The 17,942-nt window shown below is 44.4% G+C and overlaps 2 protein-coding genes across 2 annotated transcripts; both read right to left on the bottom strand.

The window, feature by feature from the left end:
• Positions 1-1,135: 1,135 nt before the first annotated feature.
• LOC142002943 (olfactory receptor 51G2-like) lies at positions 1,136-2,071 on the bottom strand. Its single transcript, XM_074979469.1, has one exon. It carries the CDS (start codon positions 2,069-2,071, stop codon positions 1,136-1,138), a length of 936 nt encoding a protein of 311 aa, XP_074835570.1.
• Positions 2,072-16,600: 14,529 nt separating this feature from the next.
• Positions 16,601-17,536, bottom strand: LOC142002937 (olfactory receptor 51G2-like). Its single transcript, XM_074979456.1, has one exon. It carries the CDS (start codon positions 17,534-17,536, stop codon positions 16,601-16,603), a length of 936 nt encoding a protein of 311 aa, XP_074835557.1.
• Between the last annotated feature and the right edge of the window lie 406 nt (positions 17,537-17,942).

Below are 17,942 nucleotides of genomic sequence, written 5' to 3'. Positions count from 1 at the left end.
GGACTTTGAAGTAGCTGGGGTCCTTTCAAAAAGGAGCCCTGTCAGGATGAGCCGTGCGGTGGCGAGACGCGTCAATTTTGAAGCACCGCACCCGCCCGCATGCTAATGAGGCGCTGAATATGTATTTCAGCGCTTCATTACTAACCTTCGAAATGGCCATTTGCATGGCCATTTCAAAGTTTCTGGCTAGTGTAGACAAAGCCCAAGTGTGCAAGCTTGGGGGGTGAGAAATTGGCTGTAGTCTCCTCTTTCTAGTTCAGTGTCTTAAGTAAAGGACTCAGACTGCTCAATTGGGTGTGTGACACTACCTGCTGTCCTGCTGGGTGGTAAAAGGTCCAGCATAGACCAGCCATGTCAGCAGCAGAGCAGTGCAGCAGAGGTCAATGCAGCTGAAAGGTTAAGAGGCTCTAAGCTGTAATCAGCTCCTGGACTGCATCCTAGGGTGGCAAGCTGTCACAGAGGTTGTCAAACAACCCCATAAATCAAGCCTTGATAGTCATCAGGGCCAGATAATATTCACTCGGGTGTTCTGAAGAAACACAGCACAAACCAAGGGGGCCTGAGTCCCCGGCATGCCAGCCGTTCACTCAAGCACAGCTTGGGTCTGCTGTGGTGCGTGTGGGCTCAGCATGTGAGGGATGTGCAGAGACATCAATCGAGTGGAGGCTGCCTGATCGGATTCCCATGGGGCATCTCTGATAACCAAGTCTCTGACATGACATAGTTGCAAGCACTGGCTGAAGCATTGAGGAATGTGGGGTGGGTTGTCGCTGTGTCCCTTGAACGGCTGGTCTTTAATCCTGGTGTAGACCATGTGCATCACACAGCAGCCAGAGTGCTCGAGAAGCACCGTGACTGTGACTGCAAAACAGCTGGCACCATGAGAATGTATATCCTCATCCTTTGTCTTTATTGACTGCATCAACAGGAATTCTGATATCAGAGCAGCCATAAATACAGCTCTTTATGGAAGTATATCGTACTAGGGTCCTAGTTCTCTACAAACACAGCAGAGTGGAGATGAGGACTTCATCTCATCCTAGGAGTAAGGATCTACGATGAAATAAAAAGAAGCCATGTCCCATATTCTTTGTTTTGTGATGACAGTACTGGAAACTGCAGCTGACCTAAATTTTCACTTGAAAAATAACCGGATTAACCTCGCACGCAGGTGTGTGCTTTGCACACTGTACACAATTGGGTTCATCAGGGGTGGCACCAGCAAATAGATATAGCCCAGGCTTATCTCAAGCAAGTGTGAAGAGCTATTCACAAATCTGTGTATCACAGACAAGCTTATCTCTGGTGAGTAAAAGATTAGGATGACACAGAGGTGGGATCCACAAGTTTTCAAAGCCTTGAGACAATCTGCTCGGGATGCAACGTTCAGCACTGTTTTGAGGATCATCACATAGGAGAAGAAGATGAGCAGTGCATCCAACCCCATTGTTAAAAGTGAAGCAGACAAGCCATAGATGTTGTTGACTGTGATGTCTGCACAAGCCAGCTTCATGACCTCCTGGTGCAGGCAGTAGGAATGGGAAAGGACATTGTCTCGACAATATCGGTAATGTTTCAGGAGAACAGGGCCTGGGAGTAGAATGGTGAACCCTCTTATGACACATACCAGCCCCATTTTGGCTATTCTTTGTGGGGTTAAGATGGAAGTGTATCTTAGGGGATTACTGATAGCAACAAAGCGGTCAAAAGCCATACACAAGAGCACAGAGGATTCAGTAAATTGACTAAAGTGGATGAAGAACATCTGAGCTAAACAGGCATTGATACTGATCTCCCTCAAGTTAAATAAAAATACACCCAGTGTCGTTGGTATGGTGGCTATTGATAAGCCAAGGTCTGTGAGAGCCAGCATGGATAGGAAAATGTACATGGGCTCATGGAGACTTGAATCTGTTTTTATAACAAAGAGAATGATGGAGTTGGCTAGGATCAAAATAACATATATGAAACAGAAGGGGATAGTGATCCACAGATAGACATCTTCCAAGCCTGGTATCCCAGTGAGAAGGAACACTGCATGTGTAAATGTGGTGTCATTGAGAGGCGACATAGTGTACTGAGTTGATCCAATGAGGTTTTAGCTCTCTTTCCTAAATGGAAAAAAAAATAGATGATTACATGACACATAGTGACACATCATTCTGTTCTTAGCACAAGGGCAGAAATTCCCAGGATTTCATGGGAGACATCAAGTATACGCTCTTGGATTTATAGCACAGATAGGAAGATAAGCTCCACTAGACTGGATCAGATCCTGATATCCAGGGCCAATACAAAAAGCTGCAGAAGACAGTTAAAGAAGCCCTGCAGTAGATAGCTATGGCATAAACTAAGTCCAGGGAAATTTTCTCCCTGGCGCACAACTTAGACATATTTTTTTGGTAAGAGGTCAAGGGAAGTCTTAGAGCCCATACAAGACTTTTTTGTTAAAAAAGTTCCTCATAACTGTAATTGCATTTGAATTTTAGCCATAGAAACATTCAGTCCCTTCTTGAATCTTGCCAAGCTACTGGGGCTTTGGATGAGTTTAGCTGTAAGCACTACAGCCTATTGAGCATTAAGCAATTTTACTATCTCCCCCCTAAGAATCCACTGCAAGCAAAGCTGAAGTGTTTTTTTGGCCTGTGTTGGCTCAGTCCAGAGAGTTCAGTCATACAGTAGGTTTTTCTTCATCCTCAGAGACCAGCACCTTCTTTCTATACAAGGCTCTGTAGCTATTTGCTAAGTTTCCAGATGATACAGAGAGTGACTTCAGTGCAACAGTGAAGCAGTTGTTATCATCCATGACAGAATAGTGCAAATGTAACTGTCCACACAGGATTGAACCTGGGACCTCTAGAGCTTGATGCAGATGCTGCAAAAGCTTGAGCTGAAGGCCAGCTGGCTTTCAGCTTTGGCTATAGGGGACACTTATTCTTTTTCTACGAAGTGATTTAGGTGCACTACATGGGATGGTTCACCACACAGAGGTGTGTGGGTTAAATGAACACTACGTCTGTCTACACTGGTACAAATCTTCAAAATAGCCATGTTAATGGCCATTTCGAAGATAACTAATGAGGCGCTGAATTGAATATCGAACTGAATATTCAGCACCTCATTAGCATTAGCACACTTCCAGCTGAAGGGAATAAGGGGATTTCGCAATGTGAGGTGTCCTTTCGAAAAGGACCCTGTGTAGCCGCGCCAAGCCACAGGCGTTCGAAAGCAGAGTTTTCAAAGCACCACGGCCTGAACCATGCCAATGCTTATGAGGTGCTGAACATTCAGTTCAGTGCCTCATTAGTAATCTTTGAAATGGCCATTAGCATGGCTATTTCAAAGATTTGTACCAGTATAGACACAGCCTACTTTTGTACTAATATCCACGTGCATAGGTATTGTATACAGTAAATGTCCATGACCCTAAATGTAAGTGTTAAAACGGTTTCTGGTCTGTTTCCAGGAGACAGGTACAATACAATTTTTCACTGAACAAAGAGTTAAGAACAGAAACTCATCACAAACAGTATTTGGAGGACTTCTGAAATACTTTCAAAAGCAAAAGTCATTAGATAGCATTGTTACCACGGCTCCCTCCTGCAAGGATCCCAACAGCTCTGCTGATGACTGTCAATGTAAAAGCATGCCATGGAAGTTTGGTTTATAATGTCTGTAAAGAAGTGAAAAGTTTTGTAATGATTTTTACACATTTATCCTTTGGTAAACATATCAATCCAGTCTTTGCCCTTGTATCTCATTCCAAGGGGAGTTATTCAGGATAGAATGATACTTACAGTTTAGCATCTGACATCTCCATTTCTGCAGAATCTGTCAAGATCTTAGATTTGGGGAAGAAGAAGGAGCCACGAGAAGTTATCAAGTCCAGTCCCCTGCCCTCTTGGTAGGACCAAGCACCATCTAGACCATCGCTGACAGGTGTTTGTCCCTTCTGCGATTTATAAATCTCCAATGGCAGAAATGTTGTGGTCTCTTGGACATTTCATTCCATTACTTAACCTTATGAAGCTTTTCCTAATATCCAACCACAACCATCCCTGCTGCTTCAGATCAGAAGGAGAACAAGCATTCCTTATCTTCATTGTAACAATCTTTTAGGAACATCAAAGACATTATCAAAACAAAAAGCAGTCAAGTAACACTTTAAAGACTAGCAAAATAGTTTATTAGGTGAGCTTTTGTGGGACAGACCAAATATTCATAAACCTAAATTACCCACTAGGAGAAGTAAAAAAACAAATCGACAGTGCCAGACGAATACCCAGAGGCCAGCTACTCCAAGATTGGCCCAAAAAAGCCAAGAACAGAACACCACTGATCATCACCTACAGCCCCCAACTCAGACCACCGCGACGAATTATTAAAGACCTACAACCTATCCTTAATCAGGATGCCACACTCCAGAAGGCCCTCACTGACATGCCTGTTCTCTCCTACAGACAACCTCCCAACCTTATAAGGATCCTCACTAACAGCCACAGTCTATACCCCAGGAACACCAGTCCTGGAACACTTCCCTGCAACAAAGCCTGCTGCCAGCTTTGTCCACATATCTTCTCTGGAAATACCATCACTGGACCTAACCAGGTTACTCATAGAATCACGGGCACTTTCTCATGCTCCTCTACTAACATCATATATGCCATCATGTGCCAACAATGCCCAGATGCTTTGTATATTGGACAGACTTCTAACTCCCTTAGACAAAGGGTTAATGGGCACAAAACAGACATGAAAACACTCCAGATCCACAAACCAGTTAGTCAACATTTTAATGGAATGGGGCATTCTGTCAATGACCTAAAGGTATGTGTGTTACTGAAGAAGAATAATTGCACCGGACTGGAAGTAGCCGAGCTGGCTTTTATGTTCAAATTCGGCACATTAACACATGGTTTAAATCGTGATGGGAACTTTCTGAGTCACTATAGGGTCTCTTCTGCATACTTGGCTTAATCTAATTCTTGACCTTCCCCCCCAACCCTCCACTCTCTGATTTGCTCACCTTGATTCTCTTTTTCTGATTTGTCCTCCTTGCTTATTGTTTTTGGTTCTCTGTGCCTTAAATATTGAGTCTGTTCTGGTCTGGCTATGGTCTGAAGAAGTGGGTCTGTCCCACGAAAGCTCACCTAATAAACTATTTTGCTAGTCTTTAAAGTGCTACTTGACTGCTTTTTATTTCGATAGTGTATAGACTAGCACGGCTTCCTCTCTGTTACTATCAGAGACATTATGTCCCCTTTCAGTTTTCTCCTCTCCCGACTAGATAAGCCCAATTCTTTCAATCTACTCTCTCAGATAATGAGATCACAGCACCTCCACCCTGATTCTGCCACTTGTCAGCCAACAAAACTCTAGTAGTTCCTGTCCCATCCCGCTGGAGTAAATTTTGACTGGTTCTCCTCAGATTCATTTCTGTCCATCTCCAGCCTGAATCCACAGTGTTACCTTATGAACATGTCTGTTAAACTTGCATGAAGGGATGTTAGCTGAGCGGCTATATTGAGTTAACTATTGGGTAGTTTATGTTATGGCTCTATTAGGATAACCCAGTCTGGCTTCTCTTAGTTCAACATCAGGCTGCTTGTATGCAAACAGGAAGGGAAGCAAGGGCTGAAAAGCAGCCAGAGCTCAGTGAGCACTTTAGTGAACCTTAGAGACCAAACCAGAGCCACTAGCTCAGAAGAACCTATTTCTGTGCTCCAGCCACATTATACTTCTTGTTCTGCCAAAGCTGGGAGTCTGTGCAAAGGTGGAGCAGCTGTGACCAAGAGGCTTTACAGACTATCAAGCACAGACACCACTGGGGAAATCTGAAGCCCCTCGGCCTGCCTGGGTCCCTGTCAGAGAGAGCAGTTCTGGGGTTAGAGACCCCTGGTGTATTGTTTGATTCTCCCATGTTACACTTATTTTCTGTTGTTCTGCTTGAGCAGTGTTTTGGCTGATGAAGGCGCCTGCTCATCAATCTCACCACTTATCAGGGGCTGCCTATGGGAAGAACCAGAGGTGCCAAACCCTTTGGAGCTGCCAGCTGGGCACAGTGGATCCACAATGAGCTGTAGCCCAGGGCCCTATCTAAGGCTGGAGTATCTTGAGATTCCACCCCATGAGAGGGCTGGGTATGAGGGCTGAGATCCGACACTCCCATTGAGGGTTAGGCCCGAGATGCTGGTAGCCCTGTAGGTCTGAGGTGAATCTAAAGTGTGGAAATAGTGGAATGCACATCTAGTCAGGAAATAAAAGCGTGTCCTCTTGTGCCTACTGCCCCTCCAGCAATGCATCTCTGAGTTCCTGTCTTCACAAAGAAGCCTGGTAATATATCATGGCAAACACCTTTGCTGGTTTCATTTGTTGAGGAAACGCACTTGACATCATTTGGAGGTTCGTGCGAATGTTCTGTGCGGGGATCAATTTCCAGAGGTGCCAGTGCTCTGAGCTCAAACCTGTCAGGGTCTGACTGAGAGGAAACTGTGCTCCCTCCACATCCTCAGCCCCTCACAGGCCCAAGCCCAGAGCACCAGGCACCTATAGAAAGGATCCCCATGAGAAAACAAGGCTCAGGTTTTTAACAACTCCAGTCTCACTGGTCATGTCAGATTTCTGCGAAGCTTGAGCAATGTACTTACCAATTTGGGCATATGTAAGGGAGGGTTTCCTAGCTGTCTTTCTGCCTGCCCACCAGCCCTGTCACTCTGCTACCCCAGCAACCCACCTGTGTCCTCTCCCTCAGCACGGAGCATCAGCAAATGTCAACCACTGACAGCCTCCTTTCTTCACAGCACATTTTAAAAACACTGAAATCTGCCAACGTACCCAGTTCCAGATAGGTGAAGAGCCTTGCTGCCTGAGGTCATCACTCAAGAGTAAAAGGAATCATCAGAGATGTTCCACTGACAGCAGGCAGTGTGTGTTCAGATAGGGAGGCAATTGTCTTTATGTAGCATGCTGGCACATTCCCTTGGGGTCCACTTGGCCGTCAGGGAACCTCGGTTGTTTGGCTTCCTCTGCACCAGCATTAACCCTGCCACAGCCAATGACAAACCACTGAAAGCTAAATCACAGTGTCTGGGTGGCAATATTACAGACATGGACTGCAGTGCGGTCCCTGGAATCTGGGCTTCTCACCATTTTTTGTAAGGTTCTGATAAATCGCACGGCTCCTTCAGGGTTGATGAAGTGGTAACTTGAGTGCCTTCACAGCTGTGGTCATGATAAATTGAACAAAATGAAAGTAAAAAGAAAATAAAACAAGGATAATACAGGATCAGACTTGTCCTTGGAAGGCCCATTTCCTGCATCACACTCCCAGGATGCAGCCAGAAAAGGAAGATCCCACAAGCCTCTCAGTGATCTGTTAGTAGCTGAGCCCACCCCTCATTATCTCTGGGTCATTTTTGTGTTCCAGGACCCTCTCCACATCCCTGACAGCCCAAGTTCATCAAAGATGTACAAGTAGGTGCTGTGGGGGTATTCAGAGCCTGTAAGATCTGCTAATGGGGTCTCGTGCAGACTCTTTCAGATGCACTGCTTCCCACCATTAGGTCCCGCTTCCAGCAAGGGTTGCCACAATCCCTTGTTCCCAGATGTACACTTATACATTGAGCCAAATGAAACACATGCTACTGAGGCACAGAGGACTAAGTGAGTTGCCCAAGGTCACATGAGAATTCTGTGAAAGAACCTAGGCCTGAAGCCAGTTCTTCTGAGTCCCAAGCCAGCACATTAACCCATGAACTACCCTTCCTCTCAGGAGCTGGGAGGGGCAACTGTCAGCTCAGCCTATTGAGATTACCAGAATTCAGGTTATTACACTCTTGTGACATTACTAAAGGGGGCTCCAGAACAATGCCTTTGATAGACAATAATGCTGGGTCATTCTTTCTCATGAATCTAGTGAAGGGCAAATCCATCGGCCAGGCACAGACCAGGGCCATAGGCATATGTTTGGAAAGTAGGTGTGGCTCCGATTTTGCACTCCGAGTGACCCCTCTGGGGTGGCTCCTATTCACTGTGCCCAGGGGTCCTAATGGCTGCCAGACACACAGGTTCTGCCATCAGCCAACAACAGGTCCAGGCCACCAGCCCTGGAAGCTCCATAGCTGTGTCCAGCAGTGGCTAGTGTGCTAACTCCGTCAGACGGGAGAGACCAGACCCCATTAGCTGCCACAGCGTCTGGTCTGGGAGGGTTGACCACCAGGGATGGGAGATGAAAGATGCAAACAGATATACTGAGGGGCACAACTCACCACCCCCCCACCCTAAAAATAGCTCTAGCACCTCTGGTCATAGTGAGGAGGCAACACCCCCGGAGGTCCTGATATGAGGTAAAAAGAGTGAATGTGACCCATAGGGACATGGGTCTAGAAATGACCTCCTGTGTCACTGGGCCCAATTCCCTGCTATGGCAGGTGACCCCAGGCATGTCATCTGGTTCATAAGCCTGTCAAACATAACCTTACAACTGGCTGATGCACCTGAACACCAGGGGAAACCCCTCTGGGCTGTGCCTCACGTACCCAGGGACTCTGCAAGACAACCACCATTTTGTCCAGCATTCGATAGTGTAGCCCTGAGAATAAGGAGCTTTGTATTGCACTGCAGAGAGAAAAAAAAATCTGCTGCCGAAAGACTGTGTGACCAAAACATCAACTAATTCTCAGTGCCTTCACTTGAGGATTTCTGCATGCAGGTGTTCCCAACTTCCTCTATGCATTTCCAAGCATTGTTACAGACTGGGGAGCAACTGGCTAAGTAACAGTGCAGCAGAAAAAGACCTCGGGATTACAGTGGGTGAGAGGCTGGACTGGAGTGTGTCCTTGTAGCCAAGAAGGCTAATGGCATATTAGGTTGCATTAGGATGAGCTTTTCCAGCAGGTCTAGAAAACTTATTATTTGCTTCTATTTGGCACTGGTTAGGCCACATCTGGAGTATTACCTCCAGTTCTGGGTCCCCAGTATAGAAAGGATGTGGATGTATTAGAGAGGGTCCAGTGGAGGGCAATGAAAATGATTAAGGGAATTAAACGTATGACCTACGAGGAGAGGCTGAGGGATCTGGGCTTATTTGGTTTGCAGAAGAGAAGAGTGAGGGGTGATTTGCTAGCAGTCTTCAACTTCTTGAAGGGGGCTTCAAAAAAGGATGGATACAGGCTGTTCTCAGAAGTGATGCATGGGAAAAGCAGGTGCAATGGCCTCAAGTTACTGAGGGAGAGGTGTTGGTTGGATATTAAGAAAAACTATTTCACCAGGAGGGTGGTGAAGTGCTGGAGTGCATTACTAAGATAGATGGTTGAATCTCCATCTCTAGTGGTTTTTAAGTCCCAGCTTGACAAAGTCCTGGATGGGATGATTGAGTTAGGGCTGATACTGCTTTGGGAAGGGGGCAGGACTCAATGATATCCTGCAGTCCCTTCCAGCCCTAGGGTTCTATGATTCTATGTGCTAGTAAAAAGAAGTGGATGAGAAAAGATAAAATATATGTAGGATCGAATAAGAAACATTGAAGTAAAAAAGAGTCCCAGTCAATAACATGATGTAATGGCAGACAGCTAAAAAGTGACATGTTCTTAAAGGGCTTATATAGAAATGTTAGAAGTCTAAATATTAAGATGTGTGAACTAGAATTCTTTGTATTCAATGAGAACATCGATATAATACATTTTGGAGGTTTGGTGGGATCCAGTTATAGCTGGGCTTGCTGAGCTGACACACAGGAACACCCAGAGATCAGAGTCTTCAGTGGCAACGTTACCATTTGCTGTAGCAGGAATTTCACCAGAAATGAATGTAACGAAGCATCACGAATTTATGCGCTCTGATTACTGAGGAGTGAACACCCAGGGTTTTCTGTGTTTCCCCTTCATAGCAATCATCAGTTCACTGCCTCCCATGTGGGAAGTTCTGGTTTCAGTGTTGGCCCAGTAGTTTCCCTGCTCACCCCTGTTTATATTTTCTCCTGCTTCTGCCCACTTCTAATTTACCTGGGGCTGTTTTAAGCACTTTGTTATATTCTGTCAGTAGAACACCGTAAAGGTCTTGGGACTTCCTGTCTTGCACCTTCTGCCAGCATCTAACCAGACTGAGCCAGGACCTCTTGTCCTTCTTTATATTTTGTTCCCAGATTACCAGATTGATTTAATGTGTGATAGAGCCAGGCCCGCAGATTAATTACCACAGAAACTTGGGGGAATGGCATTAATCAATGAGGAACAGTAATACCAAGGTACCAAATCTATCCACAGGACAGAACAGATTGTGCTGGTGGGGGAGCCACACTATGAGGCTGTGTCTTTACGACATCCTAACCTGGGAATAAGACTCAGAATTGCGTAGGTGGTTTTGAATGGATTTTGAAATTGGCTTTTTTGGCACGTGGTGCTGTCTAAATGATGTCACATGCCAAAATAAAGCCTGATTTAAAGGCATCCTTTTACTCCTCATGTAACAAGGTTTACAGGGATGCCAGAATAATGTTCACATTATCTCAAGAATTATTTCAAGACAACAGGCACGCTGCACAGCTGCAGACAGCTAATACCTTTGTATCCTGAAATAGTGCCTGCTGTGGGGACATAATCTATGTAGGATTCAGCACAGAATCTAATGAAGTAAAAAAATAAATAAATAAACAAATCAAACTCTACTATAGAATCTCTATGGATTGCAGTTCCAGGCTTGTGTAAGCCCTTTCCTTTCCTCCCCTCCCTGGGTTACCTGGGAGCAGGCAGAGCTCTCTTGTCTGCCTGTGCGCCTAATGGGTTCAATACTAAAGGAGATCCTGAGTTTTCCTGTGGTGATGTTGGATAGTTGGGAGTCCCCTTTCCACCCCTGATTTCTAAAGCACTGTAAAATGAAGGTGCCACCACCTTGCTGGCCCCCATACACACTTAATGGTGTGCCTTGGGAACTCTCAGGAAAATTATTAGTTATAATTTGGATTTAACTCCCAAACAGCAATTATAAACAGTATACCTGTAATGGACCAAATTACAATCAACACACACCTTTACTTAACAACTTAAGGAGATGGTTACAGACTAAACATGAATGAAATCAATTACCAATATACAACTGGCATGCACACTGCCCTCAGTTACCCCGCCCCAGGGTGCACACTCTTTCATTATCAAACTTCTAGTTGTTTGCTTGCATTGACATGCAGCTCTTGTTCACTGGATTGCAGACAGCTTGCTGAGGGATCTGTGTGTCAGTCCAGGTGTAACCCAGAGGCACTAATACTAGAGAGAGTGAGGTCCCTGCTCTATAGCCTTGGCTGAGCAGCAACTGGTCTTTGGTTTGTATGATAGAGTAGGTTTCCCAGACTTTATAGAGTTGGAATCCAAGGTTTTTTTCAGTACTTTTTGCAGCCAAAAATATAAATGCATATAAAAATGAATTAAAAATGAATAAATCTTCACTGTTTAATATTTATTCACAATAACATTACATAATAATATAAATCTTGATATCAAATACTTAAGTGCCTAACTTATTGTTACGACCTTAATTACAATTAACCACTAGAATTTGAACAGGAAAATAGGAAATGTACCAAATTAATAGGATTGTGTGCAAAAATGTGTATATTTTCCAAGGACTGTCTTGGTTTTTTTTTTTCCCCAGGACCGGTACCAGGCCGCAGACCACATTTTGGGAAACACTATGATAGAGCACAAACCTATAGCTAGTCTAATACCAGGTTCAATCCATTCTGCGGGCAACTGAGGTGGGTAAGTGTTACAAGGGGGTCCTTGTCTGCAATGAACTGTTGGAAGGTCTCAGAAGCTTGGGAAGTACCTAGAGGTACTGACACCACGGACTAGGGACAGTGATGCTTCTGCTTTGCAGCTTTACTAGAAGCCAGGTGGCCTTCAGCTCCCATGGCAGCACTCTAGGCCTTAGCCCCTATAGTCACAAGTTCAATCCCTTCTGCTGACAACCTGAATCCATTAATATTATGCAAGAAAGGGAAGGCAACAAGCTGACCAGGTGCTCTGGCCTCTGCTGCATTTTAAGAGACACAGGTAAAGTTTCTTTCTTACATTGTCTCTCCTCAGCAGGCTGTAGTTCCCCTAATCAGTTTCTGGCTGGAGAAAACTTCACACTTACCCTGAAGCACTCTGTTCAACCAGCCCTAACTCTGCAACAACAGGAGACCACACTCCCCTACCAATCTAGCCAAAAAACCTGCTGTCCTTCCCAAAGCCTCATGGGATCTGTAGTTTCTACAGCCAGATTGCAGCACACTGCAACAGGCAGAGGCTCCTGAATACAGATGGGGCTGCACTAGAACAATGAAATTGCAACAGTAGGGATGTCCCCTGACTAGGATGGTGCTAGGAACCATGAAATGCTCAGGAAGATGGATAGGTAATAATACTACTACTCTTGATAGTAATAATAATAATAATAATAGTAATAACGGATTTCAACTCTCCCCACATCAACAGGGTATGCCACTTCAGGACAAGATGCAGATATAAAACTTGTTGATACCTTAAATGACAACTTGTTGGAGCAGCCTCTCCTGGAAGTCCCCAGAGGGAAGGCAATTCTTGATTTGGTCCTAAGTAGATCAGGCAGCTGGTCCAAGAGGTGAAAATAATTGGCCGCTGGGTAATTGTGACCTTAAGATAAGTACATTTAACAGTCCTGAGATGGGGAAAACACCACTGCATCTCAACGCTGGAGCATTGAATTTCAGAACTGGGGACTACACAAACCTAGAGATATAAATTAAAACAAAACAAAACAAAAAATACTTCAAAGGTACAGTGCCCAAAATGAAATTCCTGCATGGAAAATAAATAAGGAAACAAATAAATAAATAAAGGCACTACAATCGATGTGCAACTTACACATGCACCCCAAATTAAAAACCAAATTATGTGAGTCAGAAAAGTGACACCATGGCTAAACAACACAGTAAATGAACAGAGCAGTGAGATTCTAAAAGCCAAACTGTAGAAAGGAAGTCCTATTGAGGGTGTGATTCATAATGTTTGAATGGGGCTGGCTGTTGTGGTACTTAGGTAAAAAGGTAGGAAGGGAAACTAGCAAAACCCAGAAACATAGAAGCATCATTTTCAAAGTATACTAGAGCTGTAAGCATGCCAAAAATTGAATGGGGCCACTAGCTGACTGAGGTTCTAATGGCTCATTCAAGGTACAGGAGACTGATGCTGAGAGGCTAAATGAATTCTTTCCTTCGGTCTTCCCTGCAGAAGATCTGAGGGAGACTCCCGCACATGAGCCATGCATTGCAGGCGATGATTTGGAGGATCTGTCCCATTCCGAGACGGTTGTGGTTCTGCACCCCAAATTCATCCCAGTGGTATAATTCTGAAATAATTGTGACATCATCACCATGCATCTGACACAAGATATTTCTTGTGAGATGGGATTAAAAATGTAATTTGCAGAATATGATTATCTTGTTTCTATACATGTGCTATTTTGATACCTGACACTTTGAACATTGGCTGTGAACATTGGCTGTGAATTGGCCATGTACTATCTTACTGTAGTAAGCACAGGCCCAGTATGAGGCCTTAGGCCTGAACCAAAGTAATGGTCAAGACTTTGCTAATAGAAAGCAAAGTGCAGCTGTGCAGTAAAGGAATGCATTACTCACAGACCTTGGCAAGAAGAGGGTTGCTGGTGCATAAACGTATCTACCTAGCATATTGAAGTAGGTACATGGTACCAGAACTCCCTACCCCAGAACATTGCACAGATAAGAAAGAATAGGCCAATCCATCCCAATGACAGGGGCAAAAGGGTAGTATGGCAGGTACATGGTACAAGAACTCCCTACCCTTGAACATCCCTCAGATAAGAAAGAATAGGCCGATACATCCCAATGACAGGGGCAAAAGGATAATATGATGGATAGAGCTGTTTTGTTCAAACCATCATGTACAAAGGGGGAGGCGGCACCTAACTATGTAGAAGGGGTGTACCTCAATACGTCAGGAGTGATGTGTAAGTTGTTTGTACCTGTGTATAAGAATGTAATCTTGGGATGTGGTCTGGGTCCGGCCGAGGGGGCAGTGGAAAGTCCCGCCACTGACTGAGCCGAGTCCATTGACCGTGGGTACATATTTGTAGTATGCCCTGACTTAGACTAAGAAATCTACAGGGAACTACTATTGTATCCAATACGGCAATAAACCTGGCCAACGCGCCTTCGCACCTTACTAGACTCTGTGGTCATTGGGGGTTCTCTTCGAGTCTGCTGTGTCAGCTATCTGCAGAGCTGGGGCAGCACACAGAGGGAACACACGCACGCAGCCGAGTGATACGTTGGAGAGAGCAGAGCACCACGCTGGTGGCAACTCTGACGACACTTACCAATCCAATAGATGTTCCACCCAACCTATGTGTGACTGTTATGATTCAGTAGACATGCAACCAGATCATATGGCATGTATCTCATTTTTGGTACCTGTATTTTTTTTTCCAGAAATTGGGCTGGGAATTAAGCTTGAAAAAAAATGATTCCCGCAATATCACTAAACTGTATCAAGCTGGGAGTGACACCAGCTTTTGGCTTGGCTTCCTGCCTCCACACAGCGGAACTCCTGGAAGCACCTGAGGAACAAAGAGATAACTGGGGGAAGGGCTTGTCCCAGATAAAGAAAGGTCTAGCCTGCACAGGGAAACTTGGTGGATTCCTTGTATCATGAGTCTGTGTGAAAACAAAAAACGAGTAAAGTAGCACTTTCAAGACTAACACAATAATTTATTAGCTGAGCTTTCATGGGACAGACCCACTTCTTCAGACCATAGCCATACCAGAACAGACTCAATATTTAAGGCACAGAGAACCAAAAATAGGAATCAAGGTTGACAAATCAGAAAAAAAAATATTGAGGTGAGTAAATCGGAGAGTAGAGGGGCCGGGGGGGGTGGAGATCAAGAATTAGATTAAGCCAATTCCAATCATAAGAACAGACATACTGGGTCCGAACAATGGCCTAACTAGACCAGTATCCCAACTTCCAACAGTGATCAATACCAGATGCCTCACAAAGATTGAATGGAACTGGTAGTTGTTGAAGGATCACTCTCCTGGAATCCATTTCCAGCCTCAGACAAACAGAGGCTACGTACACCACTCTTACACATCTTTGATAATAGCCACTGGTGGACCTAACTTCCATGAATTTATCTAGTTCGCTTTTGAACCTTGTTAAAATCTTGATCTTCACATCATCCTCTCACAAGAAGTTAAACAGACGTAATGTGTGCCGCTCGAAGAAAACCTTCCTTTATTTTTTTAAACCCGCTGCACATTAGTTTCATTTCACGACCCGTAGTTCTCATGTTAACGTTCAATAATCAATCTATTGTTTGATTTCTCTCATACCAGTCTAGAATAGTACTCTTAGCTTTCAATTTTCCATATTTCCTAGGTTATCTGCTTTCATCTGTTTGCCACCACTGTATTAATGTGAAATCTGTATTTCTGTAGATAATGAACTTCTTTTGTTTTGTTTTTTCATAACCAGCATGTATTAAGTAATGTGGCTGGGAAAATCTCCACTCTATAAACAAAGGCAGTTGTATGTCTTTCCCACTTTGAGGAGAATGTGACATATTAAAAATTTTGCATTGTAGAGATGCTTAATGCATTATAGGACTGTAGAGCTCCATGTTTATAACCCAGGAAAGGGCAAGTGTGCGGGGGGGTGTAGTCTCCTGATTCTCATTGGAAGGCTTAGGTGAAACACACAGACTGCTCAGCTGGGTGTATGGTGCTACCTGATGTCCTGGCGAGTGATAAAAGAGCCAGGATAGACAGGCTATGTCAGCAGGAAAGCAGTATGGAGAGGCCAGCGCAGATGAATGGTTATGGGGCTCTGCATTTTAATCAGCTGCCAGACAGCACCCTAGGTTGACGACCTGTAAAAGAAGTTTTAAAACAAAAACTGATAAATTAAGCAGTGAAAGTCCCCAGGGCCAGATAATATCCACCCCGGTGTTCTGAAGAAACATAGTACAAACCAAGGGGGCCTGAGTCTCTTGCATGCCAGATGTTCACTCAAACACAGCTCAGGTCTGCTGTGTTGGGAGTGGGCTCAGCAGTTGTGTGACGTGCAGAGCATCAGCTGAGTGGAGGCTTACTGACTGCCTTCTCAAGAGGCTCCACTGATAATCATGTCTCTGACATGACACAGTTAGTATCTGGCTGAGGGTGTAGGGGAAAGATGGGTCACTGTGTCCCTTGGATATCCACTGTTTCTGCTTGGTGCAGACCCCGTGGATCACACATCACCCAGAGTGCTCAAGAAGGGCTCAAAGCATGACAACAAAACAAGTGGTATCATTATAAAGTACATCCTCATCCCTTGTCTTTATTGACTATGTCAAGAGGAATTCTGAGCAGAAAAGCCACAGATACAGCTCTTTATAGGTCAAAATCCTAGCAGTGTCCTAATTCTCCGCAAACACAGGGGATTGGTGATGAGGCTCTCACGTCATCCTGGAGGTAAGAATCCATGAAGGAATAAGAAGCTGTGTCCTGTGTTCTTTGTTTTGTATCACCAGCACTGGATCCTGGTTATGAATTAAACCTTCACTTGATAAATAACCTGATTAACCTCGCACGCAGGTGTGTGCTTTGCACACTGTACACAATTGGGTTCATCAGGGGTGGTACCAGCAGATAGATATAGCCCAGGATTATCTCAAGCAAGTGTGAAGAGTTATTCACGAATCTGTGTATCACAGACAAGCTTATCTCTGCTGAGTAGAAGACCAGGATGATGCAGAGATGGGATCCACAAGTTTTCAAAGCCTTGAGACACTCCCCTCGGGATGCAATTTTAAGCACTGTTTTGAGGATCATCAAATAAGACATGAAGATCAGTATTGCATCCAACCCCATTGTTAAAAGTGAAACAGACAATCCATAGATGCTGTTTACTGTGATGTCTGCACAAGCCAGCTTCATGATCTCCTGGTGCAGGCAGTAGGAATGGGAGAGGACATTGTCTCGACAGTATCGGTACCGTTTTAGGAGAAAGGGACCTGGAAGAAGAACAGCCAATACTCGTAGAACACACACTAACCCCATCATGGCTATTCTTGGCAAGGTTAAGATCAAAGTGTATCTCAGGGGGTTACTTATTGCAACAAAGCGGTCAAAAGCCATAAACAAGAGCACAGAGGATTCAGTGAATTGACTAAAGTGAATGAAGAACATCTGGGTTAAACAGGCATTGATACTGATCTCCCTTGAGTTAAACAAAAATATTCCCAATATTGTCGGTGTGGTGCTTATTGATAAGCCAAGGTCTATGGCAGCCAGCATGGAAAGGAAAATATACATGGGCTCATGCAGGTTTGGATCAGTTTTTATAACAAACAGAATAACAGAATTTCCCAATATCAAAATAGCATAAATTAAACAGAAGGGGATAGCGATCCAGAGGTAGACATCTTCCTGCCCAGGTATCCCGGTGAGAAGGAACACTGTGTGTGTGAATGTGGTGTCATTGACAGGTGACATAGCGTACTGGGTTGATCCAATGATGTTTTAACTTTCTTTCCTAAATGGAAAAATACAAGTGATTACATGATACATAATGGCACATCATTCTTTTCTCAGAATAATTGTGGAAACTTCCAGGATCTCATCAAGAATATACTCTTGGATTTATACCACATGAAGGAAGTTAGGCACTTCCAGACTGGATCAGACCTACAGTCCATCTATCCCAGTATCCAGTGGCCAGTACAGGACACTGCTGAAGATGGTGAAAGATGTCCTGCAAATAGACAGCTATAACATAAACTGCTTATGAACAGGAAGGAACCTAACAAGCCAAGTCCAGTTCCCTAGCCCCTTGGCAGGGCCAAGCACTATCTTGACCATTCTAGCAGTGTTTGTACATCATCCACTTCTACATTTCTAA

The sequence above is a fragment of the Carettochelys insculpta genome, chromosome 1, assembly GCF_033958435.1.
Source record: "Carettochelys insculpta isolate YL-2023 chromosome 1, ASM3395843v1, whole genome shotgun sequence".
Lineage (NCBI taxonomy): Eukaryota > Metazoa > Chordata > Testudines > Carettochelyidae > Carettochelys > Carettochelys insculpta.
This window is presented reverse-complemented; position numbering and strand designations above follow the sequence as displayed.